This window comes from Nerophis lumbriciformis, linkage group LG14 (genome assembly GCF_033978685.3).
Source record: "Nerophis lumbriciformis linkage group LG14, RoL_Nlum_v2.1, whole genome shotgun sequence".
Lineage (NCBI taxonomy): Eukaryota > Metazoa > Chordata > Actinopteri > Syngnathiformes > Syngnathidae > Nerophis > Nerophis lumbriciformis.
In genome coordinates this window covers 10,120,455-10,136,613 of record NC_084561.2, presented here as the reverse complement: position 1 = coordinate 10,136,613, position 16,159 = coordinate 10,120,455, and the positions used below count along the sequence as shown (strand labels likewise).

The following is a 16,159-nucleotide window of genomic DNA, read 5'->3' as shown; positions in this document are numbered from 1 at the left end:
ATAAAAACTACAAGTACACTACTATAAGTACTACAACTACAAAAGACACCACCAGGAGTACTAAAACTACAAGAAACTACAGGTACACTGCTACAAGTGCTACAACTATAAGAAACTACAAATACACTACTACAAGAACTACAACAACAAACTACAAGCGCACTACTACAATTGCTACAACTACCAGAAACTACAAGTAAATTACTGCAAATACTAAAACTACCAACAATAAACTACAAATACACACTACTACAGGTGCTATACAGTGACTACATAAAAACTACAAGTACACTACTATAAGTACTACAACTACAAAAGACACCACCAGGAGTACTAAAACTACAAGAAACTACAGGTACACTGCTACAAGTGCTACAACTACAAGAAACTACAAATACACTACTACAAGAACTACAACAACAAACTACAAGCGCACTACTACAATTACTACAACTACAAGAAACTACAGGTACACTGCTACAAGTGCTACAACTACAAGTACACTACTAGAAGAACTACGACAAACTGCAAGTACACTATTGCAAGAACTACGACAACAAACTACAAGCGCACTACTATAAGTACTAAAACTATAAAAAACTACATGAACACTGCTACAAGTGCTACGACAATAAACCACAAGTACACTACTACAAGAACTACGACAAACTAAGAGTACACTACTACAAGAACTACGACGACGACAAACTACAAGCCCACTACTATAAGTACTACAACTACAAGACACCACGAGTACACTACTACAATTACTACAACTATAACATTACAACTAAAATAAGAACACTACTACAAGAAAACTGCAAGTAGGCTACTTCAAATACTACAAGAAACTATAAGTACACCACGACAGGCGCTAAAACGACAGGAAACTACAACCCGACTACCGCAAGTACTACAAGTACACAAAATGACAAGTAGACTACTGCAAGTACAAGAAATAACATGTACACTACTACAATGAAACTACAAGTACATTACTACAGGCAACAGCAAGTACACTACTACAATTACTACGAATACAAGGAACTACAGGTACACTACTAATAGTGCTAAAACTACATAGAAAGTAACTACAAGTCCACTACTACAAGTACTGCAATTACAAGAAACTGATGTATGACTATATATAACTAATAACTATTGTCTAAATATACATGTATTTAGACAATATGTATGTGTATATATATATACATATACTGTATATACATGGTTGTATTTGTTTGTAACTCCCAGCTCTACTACTACAGCTGTACAACTGTTAGACTGAGTACTACACCCTCATAATGTAGTAAAAGTTGTAGTAATACTGCAACTAGATATGATAAAAATAGGAGAGTATGACAATAATAACAATACATCATCAAAATTAGAGTAATAATAAAGTTCTTACCAGTATCAAGAGGAGTAAGGAGGTGAAGAACATCAGGCTGAAGTGAGCAGGCAACATTCTGGGATTCTTTTCCGGGAGTTTCCTTCTCGGCATGACGAGGACTAAGGTCAGCTCACCTCGGGATCTGAACCAGACCAGAAATTGTGGAAGAAAGAAAACGTTAAGTTGAAGCTGAAAATGTTTACAGTCTATAATTTCTTCTCTGACATCTTCCCAAAGTCTGATTGACTGATCGAATGACAAAAACAAGACATGATGACAATAAGGAACAAGAACAAAAAGACAGGATCAGAATATGTGATGAGGAACAACAAATCCAGTTGGTCTTAGCTACCAGAGCCCGAGGAACAGTTAAGCTAGTAAAAACTAGGAAGTAAAATGTCAACATGAAAGCTGCAACAAAAAAACGATGAAACGCTGGAGTTGTTCCAGCAGACCAAAGTAGCAAATCCCATGGGGGAAACCAAAACCTCGAGAACCAAACACAATAAGAACAGAGGTTAGGTACACATATGAATACAAGCAAAGATAAGTTAAGATGTAAAATAGATGTAACAACTGTAAAACAAAGAAGTAGAGCAGTTCAAGTCAAACATGTGGATCGGTTCACTTTGTTGCATTCCAAATAGCAGCGGTATTTGGTATTTAGGAGAACCAAAACCTTCAAGACAACTGAACCTTTTAGGAGAACCAAACACTGACAGAGAACCAAACTCTTCAGGTGAACTAAATTCTTTATGAGAGCCTAACTCTTCCTGAGAACTTAAACCTTCAGAAGAACCAAAGTCTCTTTTGGAAAACCAAACCCATTAGGAGAACCAAACCGTTTAGGAGAACAAACCCTTCAGAAAAACCAAACACTTTAAGAGAACCAAACTCTTCAGGTCAACCAAACCCTTATGAAGAACCAAACCCATTAGGAGAACGTAACTCTTTGAGAGAAACAAACTCCTTAGAAGAACCAAACTCTAGATGAACCAAACCCTACAGTAGAACTAAATCATGTAGGTGAACTAAACCCTTTAGGAGAACCAAACTCTTTAGGAGAACCAAATTCTAGATGAACCAAACCCTTTAGGAGAACTAAATCATTTAGAGGAACTAAACCCTTTAAGAGAACCAAACCCTTTCAGTAAAGCCAAACCCTTAAGGAAAACAGAATGCTTTAGGAGAGCCAAACCCATTGGAAGAACCAAACACATTAGGAGAACCAAACTGTAGATGAACCAAACCCTTCAGGAGAACTAAATCACAAAGGTGAACTCAACCCTTTAGGAGAACCAAACCCTTTAGGAGCACTAAATAATTTAAAAGAACTAAACCCTTTTAAGAGGATCAAACCCTTTCAGTAAAGCCTACCCCTTCAGGAAAACCAAACACTTTGGGAGAACCAAACCCTTCAGGAGAACATAATACTTGAGGAGAACTGAAGTCTTTAAGACAGTCTATCCCAAATAGTGGGGTGGGCCCCCCTTAGGGGGCGTGGTGCGTGGGCCAGGGGGCGGGGGGGGGGTCACGTGTAGACAAATGATACTATTTATAGTCACGGTGGAGAGTGGGGGGGGCAAAATATATTCTTCTTCTCAGGGGGGGCAAAACAGAAAATAATTGAGAAGCACTGCTTCAAAACAACCATACATTTTAGGACAACCAAACCCTTCATGACAACTAAACCATTTTGGAGAACCAAACCCCTACACAGAACCAAACTCTTCAGGAGAACTAAATTCTTTATGAGAGCCTAACTCGTCATGGGAACCAAAACCTTCAGAAGAACCAAACTCTCTTTTGGAAAACCAAACCCTTTAGGAGAACCAAACCCTTCAGGAGAACATAAACCTTTAGGGGAACTGAGCTCTTCAAGACAACCATACATTTTAGGAGAACCATACACTTTGGGAGAACCAGACATCTCTGGGAGAACCAAACTTTTTAGGAGAACCAAACTCTTCAGTAGAACCACACGTTTTAGTACAACAAAACTCTTTAGGAGAACCAAACCCTTTAGGTAACTAAACTTTTTAGGAGAACCAATATTTAGGGGAACTGAGCTCTTTAAGACAACTATGCATTTTAGGAAAACACAACTCTTTAGGAGAACCAAACTCTTTAGAAAAACAAAACTTTTCAGGAGAACCAAACTCTTCAGGAGAACGTAAATCTTTAGGGGAACTGAGCTCTTTAAGACAACTAAACATTTTAGGAGAACACAACTCTTTAGGAGAATCACACTTTAGGAAAACAAAACTCTTTGGGAGAACCAATCTCTTTAGGAGAATCATATCTTTTTGTGGTAAACAAAACTCTTTAGGAGAACCAAACCCTTCAGGAGAACATAATATTTTAAGACAACCGAACTGTTTAAGACAACCAAACTCTTTAGGAGAACCAAACTCTTTAGGAGAACCAAACTCTTTAGGAGAACCAAACATTTTCAGAGAACCAAACTCTTTAGGAGAACCAAACATTTTCAGAGAACCAAACTCTTTAGGAGAATCAAACATTTTAGAAAAACTAAACTATTTAGGAGAACAAAACTCTTAGAACAACCAAACGTTATAGGAGAACAAAACTTTTATGCAAACAAAACTCTTTGGGAGAACCAAACTCTTTAGGAGAACCAAACTTTTTAGGTAAACAAAACTTTTTGGCAGAACCAAACTCTTTTGGTTTTGGGAGAACCAAACTCTTTTGGTTTTAGGAGGACCAAACTTTAGAAAAACGAAACTCTTTAGGAGAACAAAACACTTTAGGAGGACCAAACTTTTAGGAGAAAAAAACCTTTTTAGGACAACAAAAATCTTTAGGAATACCAAATCCTTCAGGAGAACATAAAGCTTTAGGGGAACTGAGCTCTTTAAGACAACCATACATTTTAGGAGAACCAAACTGTTTAGGAAAACCAAACTCTTAAGAAGAACAAAACTTTTTAGGAGAACCAAACTTTTTAGGAAAACCAAACTTTTTAGGAAAACCAAACTCTTTAGGAGAACCAAACTCTTTAGGAGAATCCAACATTTTATTTAAAAAAAACATACTCTTTAGGAGAACAAAACTTTTTTGGAGAACAAAACTCTTTAGGACAACCAAACTTTTTAGGAGAGCAAAACTTGTATGCAAACAAAACTCTTTAGGAGAACAAAACTATTTAGGAGAACCAAACATTTTCAGAGAACCAATCTCTTTAGGAGAATCAAACATTTTAGAAAAACTAAACTATTCAGGAGAACAAAACTCTTAGGACAATCAAACGTTTTAGGAGAACAAAACTTTTATGCAAACAACTCTTTAGGAGAACCAAACTTTTTAGGTAAACAAAACTTTTTGGGAGAACCAAACTCTTTTGGAGAACCATACATTTTAGGAGAACCAAACTCTTTAGGAAAACGAAACTCTTTAGGAGAACAAAACTCTTTAGGAGGACCAAACTTTTAGGAGAAAAAAAACTTTTTAGGACAACAAAACTCTTTTGGAATACCAAATCCTTCAGGAGAACATAAACCTTTAGGGGAACTGAGCTCTTTAAGACAACCATACATTTTAGGAGAACAAAACTGTTTAGGAAAACCAAACTCTTTAGAAGAACAAAACTTTTTAGGAGAACCAAACTCTTTAGGAGAACCAAACTCTTTAGGAGAATCCAACATTTTATTAAAAAAACATACTCTTTAGGAAAACAACACATTTTTGGAGAACAAAACCATTTAGGACAACCAAACTTTTTAGGAGAACAAAGCTTGTATGCAAACAAAACTCTTTAGGAGAACCAAACATTTTCAGAGAACCAAACTCTAGAAGAATCAAACATTTTAGAAAAACTAAACTATTTAGGAGAACAAAACTCTTAGGACAATCAAACGTTTTAGGAGAACAAAACTTTTATGCAAACAAAACTCTTTAGGAGAACCAAACTTTTTAGGTAAACAAAACTTTTTGGGAGAACCAAACTCTTTTGGAGAACCATACCTTTTAGGAGAACCAACCTCTTTAGGAAAACCAAACTCTTTAGAAGAACAAAACTTTTTAGGAGAACAAAACTTTTTAGGAGAACCAAACTCTTTAGGAGAACCAAACTCTAGGAGAATCCAACATTTTATAAGAAAACATACTCTTTAGGAGAACAAAACTCTTTAGGACAACCAAACTTTTTAGGAGAACAAAACTTTTATGCAAACAACTCTTTAGGAGAACCAAACTTTTTAGGTAAACAAAACTTTTTGGGAGAACCAAACTCTTTTGGAGAACCATACATTTTAGGAGAACCAAACTCTTTAGGAAAACGAAACTCTTTAGGAGAACAAAACTCTTTAGGAGGACCAAACTTTTAGGAGAAAAAAAACTTTTTAGGACAACAAAACTCTTTTGGAATACCAAATCCTTCAGGAGAACATAAACCTTTAGGGGAACTGAGCTCTTTAAGACAACCATACATTTTAGGAGAACAAAACTGTTTAGGAAAACCAAACTCTTTAGAAGAACAAAACTTTTTAGGAGAACCAAACTCTTTAGGAGAACCAAACTCTTTAGGAGAATCCAACATTTTATTAAAAAAACATACTCTTTAGGAAAACAACACATTTTTGGAGAACAAAACCATTTAGGACAACCAAACTTTTTAGGAGAACAAAGCTTGTATGCAAACAAAACTCTTTAGGAGAACCAAACATTTTCAGAGAACCAAACTCTAGAAGAATCAAACATTTTAGAAAAACTAAACTATTTAGGAGAACAAAACTCTTAGGACAATCAAACGTTTTAGGAGAACAAAACTTTTATGCAAACAAAACTCTTTAGGAGAACCAAACTTTTTAGGTAAACAAAACTTTTTGGGAGAACCAAACTCTTTTGGAGAACCATACCTTTTAGGAGAACCAACCTCTTTAGGAAAACCAAACTCTTTAGAAGAACAAAACTTTTTAGGAGAACAAAACTTTTTAGGAGAACCAAACTCTTTAGGAGAACCAAACTCTAGGAGAATCCAACATTTTATAAGAAAACATACTCTTTAGGAGAACAAAACTCTTTAGGACAACCAAACTTTTTAGGAGAACAAAACTTGTATGCAAACAAAACTCTTTAGGAGGACCAAACTCTTTAGGAGAAAAAACTCTTTTGGAGGACCAAACTTTTTAAGAGAACAAAACTATTGAGAGAACAAAACTCTTTAGGAGAAAAAACTCTTTTGGAGAACCAAACTTTTTAAGAGAACAAAACTATTTAGAAGAACAAAACTCTTTAGGAGAACCACACTTTTTAGAAGAACCAAACTCCTTATGAGAACCAAACTTTTGAGGAGAACAAAACTCTGTAGGAGAACCAAACTTTTTAGAAGAACACAACTCTTTAGGAGAACAAAACTTTTTGGGAGAACCAAACTCTTTTGGAGAACCATACCTTTTAGGAGAACCAACCTCTTTAGGAAAACCAAACTCTTTAGAAGAACAAAACTTTTTAGGAGAACCAAACTTTTTAGGAGAACCAAACTCTTTAGGAGAACCAAACTCTAGGAGAATCCAACATTTTATGAGAACACATACTCTTTAGGAGAACAAAACTCTTTAGGACAACCAAACTTTTTAGGAGAACAAAACTTGTATCCAAACAAAACTCTTTAGGAGGACCAAACTCTTTCAGAGAAAAAACTCTTTTGGAGGACCAAACTTTTTAAGAGAACAAAACTATTTAGAAGAACAAAACTCTTTAGGAGAACCACACTTTTTAGAAGAACCAAACTCCTTATGAGAACCAAACTTTTGAGGAGAACAAAACTTTGTAGGAGAACCAAACTTTTTAGAAGAACACAACTCTTTAGGAGAACCAAACTTTTTAGAAGAACACAACTCTTTAGGAGAACCACACTTTTCAGAAGAACACAACTCTTTAGGAGAACCAAACTTTTTAGGTAAACAAAACTTTTTGGGAGAACCAAACTCTTTTGGAGAACCAAACTCTTTTGGAGAACCATACCTTTTAGGAGAACCAAACTCTTTAGGAAAACCAAACTCTTTAGAAGAACCAAACTTTTTAGGAGAACCAAACTTTTTAGGAGAACCAAACTCTTTAGGAGAACCAAACTCTAGGAGAATCCAATATTTTATAAAAAAACATACTCTTTAGGAGAACAAAACTCTTTAGGACAACCAAACTTTTTAGGAGAACAAAACTTGTATGCAAACAAAACTCTTTAGGAGGACCAAACTCTTTAGGAGAAAAAACTCTTTTGGAGGACCAAACTTTTTAAGAGAACAAAACTATTTAGAAGAACAAAACTCTTTAGGAGAACCACACTTTTTAGAAGAACCAAACTCCTTATGAGAACCAAACTTTTGAGGAGAACAAAACTTTGTAGGAGAACCAAACTTTTTAGAAGAACACAACTCTTTAGGAGAACCACACTTTTTAGAAGAACACAACTCTTTAGGAGAACCAAACTTTTTAGGTAAACAAAACATTTTGGGAGAACCAAACTCTTTTGGAGAACCATACCTTTTAGGAGAACCAAACTCTTTAGGAAAACCAAACTCTTTAGAAGAACCAAACTTTTTAGGAGAACCAAACTTTTTAGGAGAACCAAACTCTTTAGGAGAACCAAACTCTAGGAGAATCCAATATTTTATAAAAAGCATACTCTTTAGGAGAACAAAACTCTTTAGGACAACCAAACTTTTTAGGAGAACAAAACTCGTATGCAAACAAAACTCTTTAGGAGGACCAAACTCTTTAGGAGAAAAAACTCTTTAGGAGGACCAAACTTTTTAAGAGAACAAAACTATTTAGAAGAACAAAACTCTTTAGGAGAACCACACGTTTTAGAAGAACCAAACTCCTTATGAGAACCAAACTTTTGAGGAGAACAAAACTCTGTAGGAGAACCAAACTTTTTAGAAGAACACAACTCTTTAGGAGAACCAAACTTTTTAGAAGAACACAATTCTTTAGGAGAACCACCTTTTTAGGAGAACAACACATTCCAACAGCAGAACATTTGAGCCGAATCAGCACATTTATGTTCTTTATTCCCACATCTCAAAAATTCACACACAATTCCACAGCAAGAATTTTGATCTTTACACTTCCATCATGAAGGATAACGATTGTATCTTGGAACATGTGAAAGTATCACCTTTCTAATACTGCAGTATATAAGTACTTCATGTGTGACTGACTATAGTATTAGTTTGGGTAAAAGTACTGAAATAACCTTGTTCGTAACCTGAGGATCACCTGTTCACTCACAACTCTCAGGACCGTCATACAGTCCCAGCTAGTACTGTAGTATTAGTCTAGTTGTGTAGTACTGCAGTATTGTGGTGTTTGTTAGTGGTTTGTACTTCCTAGCGAATGTTTACCATCATGCGGGTTCCCCCAGAGCAGGCCTCGGGAGTGTCGCGAGTAAAGCCAACATAGCAGAAGTATTCAGGCTTTGTCCCCCAGGGAGACTTTGGCAGCGTTGACCTGCCAGGAACAAGCTCCTCCCACATTGCCGTTGTCAACAGCAACAGCTGAGAGAACCGCTGAGTTCAGATTTGAACCTCAGAGATCCCAGTAGGCCCCTTCTGCCCCTTCAAATAGAATCTTTAAAAACCGACAAAGTACTGTACTTCTATATAAAATGTACTAAAGTATAATTATTGAATATTCATCAAACAAAGTTTTAGGAAAGCTGCAAATACCTAAGCAAATACTTTTCTTTCCAGATATGGTGACTTCTTGGGAAGTTCAAAAAGTCCAGGATTTTCCTCAAAATCCCGACTTTTAAAGCGTTCTTGCATTTGTGTTGCTATGGCAACGGATCCCTGTATTAATACACATGCGCTTTAATGCCACATAACTACAGGAACCTCGACAATAACCATTTTCATAAAACCCTAAAGACAATCCAAACCACAAATAAGCAAGCAGTCATATAGTATTGCAAACTTATTCCTAGCTCCTTCCTGCTCTGTCACAGATAAAAACATATTGGCAAATTTCCCCAAATATTCATACTGTCTAAGTCCAATTTATTTCAGTAAGGTTAGCAAACTAATGTTTTAATTCTTATTTGTATTTGTTATTTTGGACTTTAATGAATCTATTTTAGTACAAAACATTAGGAGTGTCCCAATCTGATATAGATATCAGATACCGGTCTGATATTGGCACAAAACAGTATCGGATTATATTGGTTTTCATCTCAAAAGTCCGATACAAGCAGTCCTGCAGCGTGTTTGCTTGTGCAAAGCTGGACATCCATTTATGTCCTCCAATGAACACGTAAAGTTGGTATTTTCTCGTCATTTAGTCAAGTCATTTACAAAAAGGTAAAAATGGTAGGCTATAGCCTGCAAATTAAATTTCACAGATGCTGCCCATACCTATGCTCCTTCAAAGGCTGTGCTTCTGGCTGCAAAGCATTGCACTTTCAAATACAACAATGAGTAGAGGAGTGTTATGTGTGTGTATATGTGTAAATAAATGAACACTGAAATTCAAGTATTTATTTTATTTATATATATATATATATATTAAAATAAAAAATTACAGCGGGGGTCTATATTGTAGCGTCCCGGAAGAGTTAGTGCTGCAAGGGGTTCTGGGTATTTGTTCTGTTGTGTTTATGTTGTGTTACGGTGCGGGTGTTCTCCCGAAATGTTCTTGTTTGGTGTGGGTTCACAGTGTGGCGCATATTTGTAACAGTGTTAAAGTTGTTTATACGGCCACCCTCAGTGTGACCTGTATGGCTATTGACCAAGTATTCACTTGTGTATGTGTAAAAGCCGCATATATTATGTGACTGGGCCGGCACACTGTTTGTCTGGAGGAAAAGCGCACGTGATGACAGGTTGTAAGACGCTAAAGGCAGTGCCTTTAAGGCACACCCCCAATAATGTTGTCCGGGAGGATGGTTGCCCCGGGGGATTTTCGGGATGGGCACTGAGATTCGGGAGTCTCCCGGGAAAATCGGGAGGTTGAAACCGATACCGATAATTTCCGATATTACATATTAAAGCATTTATCGGCCGATAATATCGGCAGGCCGATATTATCGGACATCGGAAATCGGACATCTCTAGTCATGAGCTTAATTTACCTAACTCATTACCATTCCACTTCAACTTAAAGACAGCATAAGTACATTCCATACTGTAAATAACACATAGGTTAGTGTTTTTTCATACTTACCATTGTTCTCTGTTTGGCCAATTTCCCTTGATCAAGCCTTTTCTAACATTCCACCTTGCGAAATAATAAAAGTATGTATGAGTCGTGCTGATATCCTATCGGATCAATATCAATATCGGCCAACACTCACATTGGTACTGTATCAAAATAACCAAATACCAAATTAAATTCTCCTTAGGGCCCCAATTTAGCAAGAGGCGTCCCCGTGTATGTACATGTATTTACATGCCTACACTAACCATCATAAGTACTTATCATCCATATACACCTTCTACATTAATCACAGCTTTTCTATGATTTATACTTCTGCATACATTCCAGCGAGAGGCAGAATGAGGGAGGAAAAAGAAGCGTGGGAGGATCATTCAGGACATGACGACTAAAATTCCCATGTTTTCCACAACAACATTCCAATCAAATTGAATGAAAACATGATATTCATTTTGGCTATTTTTGTCCAAAATTCTCACTTTTCTTAAAATGTTCTTCTATTTCCACATTGTTACATTATTCTAGTTGTATTTATACTTTTTACATACAGTACAGGCCAAAAATTTGGACACACCTTCTTATTTCAATGTGTTTTCTTTCTTTTCATGACTATTTACATTGTAGATTGTCACTGAAGGCTTCAAAACTATGACACCTGTAAAGTGAAAACCCTCTTGAAGCTCATCGAGAGAATGCCAAGAGTGCGCAAAGCAGTAAAGAAACTAAGAATATAAAACATGTTTTCAGTTATTTCACCTTTTTTTGTTAAGTACATAACTCCACATGTTCATTCATAGTTGTGATGCCTTCAGTGACCATCTACAATGTAAATAGTCATGGAAATAAAGAAAACCAATGAATGAGAAGTTGTGTCCAAACTTTTGGCCTGTACTGTTCATTTATACATTGTATTCTTAATTATTTGTGTATTTATTCTGTATTTTTAAAAACCTATTTTAAAGTTAGGGGAAATTCAAAGTAGTCAAAGCATAGAAATATGGCACCAATTTATGGAATGTTTACATTGAAATCCAATTTTATAGTCAATATTTCATAATAATTCCCACTAAAAGAGTAATATTGGTGTACATTAAAATGATTTTGATCCATAAAAGAACTATTCTAAGGTATTTTGATATGCTCTTTAAAAGGAAGGGCTTCCTTCAAAGAGCAATAATTCTACTTTGTGTTACAGGTGACAAAATGTGTTATTATTACCTATTTTATTTATTTGCTTTTTTTTTCTTACATTTTTATTATTCTTTTTATTTTATTTTATTTTGACACCCAACAAAACTCCACACTTTGGACACCCTTGTCTTATCGCTAAAGATCTTTGTTTTTCCGACCATGGAGACGAAGAAAGTGAGCGTGAAGGACAGTGCTGAGAATTAATGAAATAAATCATTAAAAAAACATGATGGAGCATGAGCAGTTTTAATATCTGGAAGGGTTTTTTTTAACCCCCCCGACCCTGTTCTCTCTCTCTCTTTCTTTCTTCTCAATCTACCTTTCTTCTTCTGTAGCAGCGTAGACTTGCTTCTCTGTAAACTGATGCTATTTGAGATCACAAATAAATACTTAAAATACCTTAGCTTTCTCTGGAGATTTCTTTATTGGATAGGAAAAATTCCAAAACATCAGTCTGTATGTTGTTCAAAAAACGTCTAAACATTTAGCCATAAAAATATAGAGAAGCTGCTGATGGTGTGTTAGAAGTCCGCTCTCCATGCTGTATAGTAATATTACATTACTTCATAAAAACTACTGTACCTGTATAAATACATTAAAAAAAGTACTTTTATAAAAACAATTGTATTGTATTTATACAACATTTCTTAACTTAAACTTTTTTTTTTCTTTTCAAAAGGAATTTTACGTGTTAAAATGTTTGTATTTTCCAGGAACAGCCCTGACAGATAATATATATGGAAACATTAAATAATAATAATTATTCATATTAAATATTAAATATTAAAATAACAACCCGACTCAGTATTAGAGAAAAAAATGGACATATTTAATAAGTTATATCCAGAAGATGTTTGTAATATAGTAATTGATAAAGGTGATAGTATATAAATAGAATGTAGGTCAATGTTACATGTGTATATATCTGTATGTATGTATGTGTGTATGTATGTTTATGTATATATTTGTGTGTGTATGTATTATATGTATATACTATATGTGTGTGCGTATGTATATATATATATGTATGTGTGTGTGTGTGTGTGTGTGTGTGTGTGTGTGTGTGTGTGTGTGTGTGTGTGGGTGTGTGTGTGTGTGTGTGTGTGTGGAATGTAGGTCAATGTTACATGTGTGTATATCTGTATGTAAGTATGTATGTATGTTTATGTATATACTATATGTGTGTGTGTATGTGTGTATATATATATATATATATGTATGTGTGTGTGTGTGTGTGTGTGTGTGTGTGTGTGTGTGTGTGTGTGTGTGTGTGTGTGTGTGTGTGTGTGTGTGTGTATATATATATTTATATATTTGTGTGTATATATGTGTGTACGTATATATATATATATGTGTATGTATGTGTATATATATATATATATGTATGTATATATATATATATATATATATATGTATGTATATATATATATATATGTATATATGTGTATATATGATAAGCATAGGTAAACACGCCATCTCTGTAGTCTGTAGTATGATTATCTGAATATCTATATATACGAAGTTCTGTAAAATGAATTATATTTATATAGCGCTTTTCTCTCTAGAGACTGAAAGTGCTTTACATAGTAAAACCCATTATCCACATTTATGCTACATTGAAACTATTATGGGTGGCACTGGGAGCAAGCGTGAGGTGTCTTGCCCAAGGACACAATGACAGTGACTCGGATAGCGGAAGCTGGACTCGAACCTGGAACCCTCGAGTTGCTGGCACGTTCATTGATCACGACGTATCCATTAATGCTTTATACAATGTTCCTTTTGTTTTACTCCTGTATTTATGTCTGCATTCTTATTTAATCTATTCACTTATCCAGATAAATATATTGACTTTTGTTTGTAATTACTTGTCTGTCCTTGTCTTTTATCACTGCATTATTAATGTGAATTATTCATTACAAATCGAATATTTCCATAGCGAGAGCACACCCAAAAAAAATCATTACGATCCTCCGAATACGCTCTACTTGAACACAGTTTAAAGCCCTCCAGACATGAAGGAGCACCCACAAAGGCACTTGTTTATTCCAATATAACAACGCTGCCCGAGGTCTAGCCAACCAGCAACCACAACACTGACCAGTGTGCCCTCATTTGTTTTCTCTCATCCAGCGCTTAAACTATTGATATTTCTAGGTCATCTATAGCCAATATGCTTGAAAATGTTGGTGGTAGCGGGGGGTGTATATTGTTAGTTGTTAGAGTTAGTGCTGCAAGGGTTTCTGGGTATTTGTTCTGTTGTGTTTATGTTGTGTTACGGTGCGGATGTTCTCCCGAAATGTGTTTGTCATTTTTGTTTGGTGTGGGTTCACAGTGTGGCGCATATTTGTAACAGTGCTAAAGTTGTTTATTACGGCCACCCTCAGTGTGGCCTGTATGGCTGTTGATCAAGTATGCCTTGCATTCACTTACGTGTGTTTAAAATGTATTATGTGCACGCTGTTTGTATGGAGGAAAAGCGGACGTGACGACAGGTTGTAGAGGACGTTAAAGGCAGTGCCTTTAAGGCACGCCCCCAATATTGTTGTCCGGGTGGAAATTGGGAGAAATTCGGGAGAATGGTTGCCCCGGGAGATTTTCGGGAGGGGCACTGAAATTCGGGAGTCTCCCGGGAAAATCGGGAGGGTTGGCAAGTATGCCCTACGTCCGTGTTTTACCGGATATGTACCCTAATCCAATAATTTTATTATTGGACATCTCTAGTTTTCACTATAATTATTGTTTATTTATTGGAAAAGGGGCAATGTTAAAGGACAAATAGTTGTGTAATTTTGTGAAATCATTGCAAAAAAGTATTTAAAAAATGGTTTGTTTTTTTGGTGGTATTAAATTGATCTCTTTGGCAGTACAAGTCTTTCAAAGTACGACCTGTGTCACAAAACCAATAGAAACTGTATTCCTGTCCCTAACATTCCCATTGAAATAAAAGTACCGTATTTTTCGGACTATAAGGCGCACTTCCAAATCCTTTCATTTTCTCAAAACTCGACAGTGCGCCTTATAACCCGGTGCGCCTAATGTACGGAATAATTTTGGTTGTGCTTACCGACCTCGAAGCTATTTTATGTGGCACATGGTGAAATGATAAGTGTGACCAGTAGATGGCAGTCACACATAAGAGATACATGTAGACTGCAATGTGACTCAAGTACACAACACCGACATTTTAAATGTTCCATTGAAAATATAGAACATTACACACGGCGCTCAAAAATCTATCAACATGTTTTAGTACGACTTTGGTAAGCTACGAAGCCGCACCGCTTGATGGATTGTACTGTGCTTCAACATACGAATATTAGTATGGTGTGTGTATAAGGTAAGATATATTATCTAGCGTTTTGTTTCGCAATATTATGCAAAAAGCAACATTTCTTACCTTCTGGTACCTGCTGATCTGTATTTGGGATCTGCATAAGTCTTGAAAATCCGCCATTGTAGTCCGTGCCAACACCGTAGTCCATAAGCTTCTTTTTCTCTATCTTCTTGTTACGTGACATTCATTCTCCGCTGTTGTCATTTCTAATATAAAGTAGTGTAAAGTTCTTACTTATATCTGTCAGTAAACTCACCATGAACAACAACACCGCGATAATAATAACGGGGTTCATTTTAGTCACAATAAGTGCAGTACCAAATTCTTGCATCCCAAGAGACAACTTATAAAAAGTACCACAATTTGACTGCTATTTGAGAAAAACTAATTAAAAGTTCAAACACTCCAACCATTTTTGAGAAAATAGATAACATGTTGCAGAATTCAACCAATAAATTTGAGAAAACCAAAGGTCGCACAATTTGACAACTAATTTTGAGAAAAAAATAATAAAGTTGCACAATTTCACCGCTCTTTTTTTGAAAGGACACACAATTTGACCACTGCTATCTTAAAAACCAATAACAAGTCTTATGATGTGATCACTACAGTAACAGGTGGAGAAAACCATCAACAAGACACATTTATCCACTATTGGTTGAGAAAACACAAAATTGCACTATTTAGCTGCTATTTTTGTAAGACTAAGAAAAGGTTGCAAAATGTCTCTATTTGGGGGCGGGGGGGATTATTAAAACAAAAACTTTTGACATCACTGTGGAACACATTTTTTATTGTCTTATTATTTTATTATATTCATTGTCATTATCATTGAATCGCTTAAGCTGCTGAAATCCGAGTCTGAATCCGAGCTAATGTCGCTATAGCTTGCTGTTCTTTCCGCCATGTTTGTTTGTGTTGGCTTCATTATGTGACGTCACAGGAAAATGGACGGGTGGTTAAAATCAGGCACTTTGAAACTTTTTTTTAGGGATATTGCGTGATGGGTAAAATTAAATTAAAAAAAATCAAAAAATCAAATAAGCCACTGGGAACTGATTTTT

The 16,159-nt window shown here is 35.6% G+C and overlaps 1 protein-coding gene and 1 long non-coding RNA gene across 3 annotated transcripts in view; one reads left to right on the top strand and one right to left on the bottom strand.

Moving 5' to 3' along the window:
- Positions 1 to 16,159, top strand: part of LOC133616606 (uncharacterized) — a 136,821-nt gene that overhangs the window by 60,128 nt on the left and 60,534 nt on the right. The window lies entirely within an intron of this gene.
- The window catches only part of adcyap1r1b (adenylate cyclase activating polypeptide 1b (pituitary) receptor type I), a 69,303-nt gene that overhangs the window by 46,545 nt on the left and 6,599 nt on the right, over positions 1 to 16,159 (bottom strand). Inside the window, exon 2 of the mRNA XM_061976077.2 lies at positions 1,412 to 1,535. Coding sequence (XP_061832061.1) covers positions 1,412 to 1,504 — 93 coding nt within the window. The 5' untranslated portion in view covers positions 1,505 to 1,535. The remainder of the gene's footprint in view (positions 1 to 1,411; positions 1,536 to 16,159) is intronic.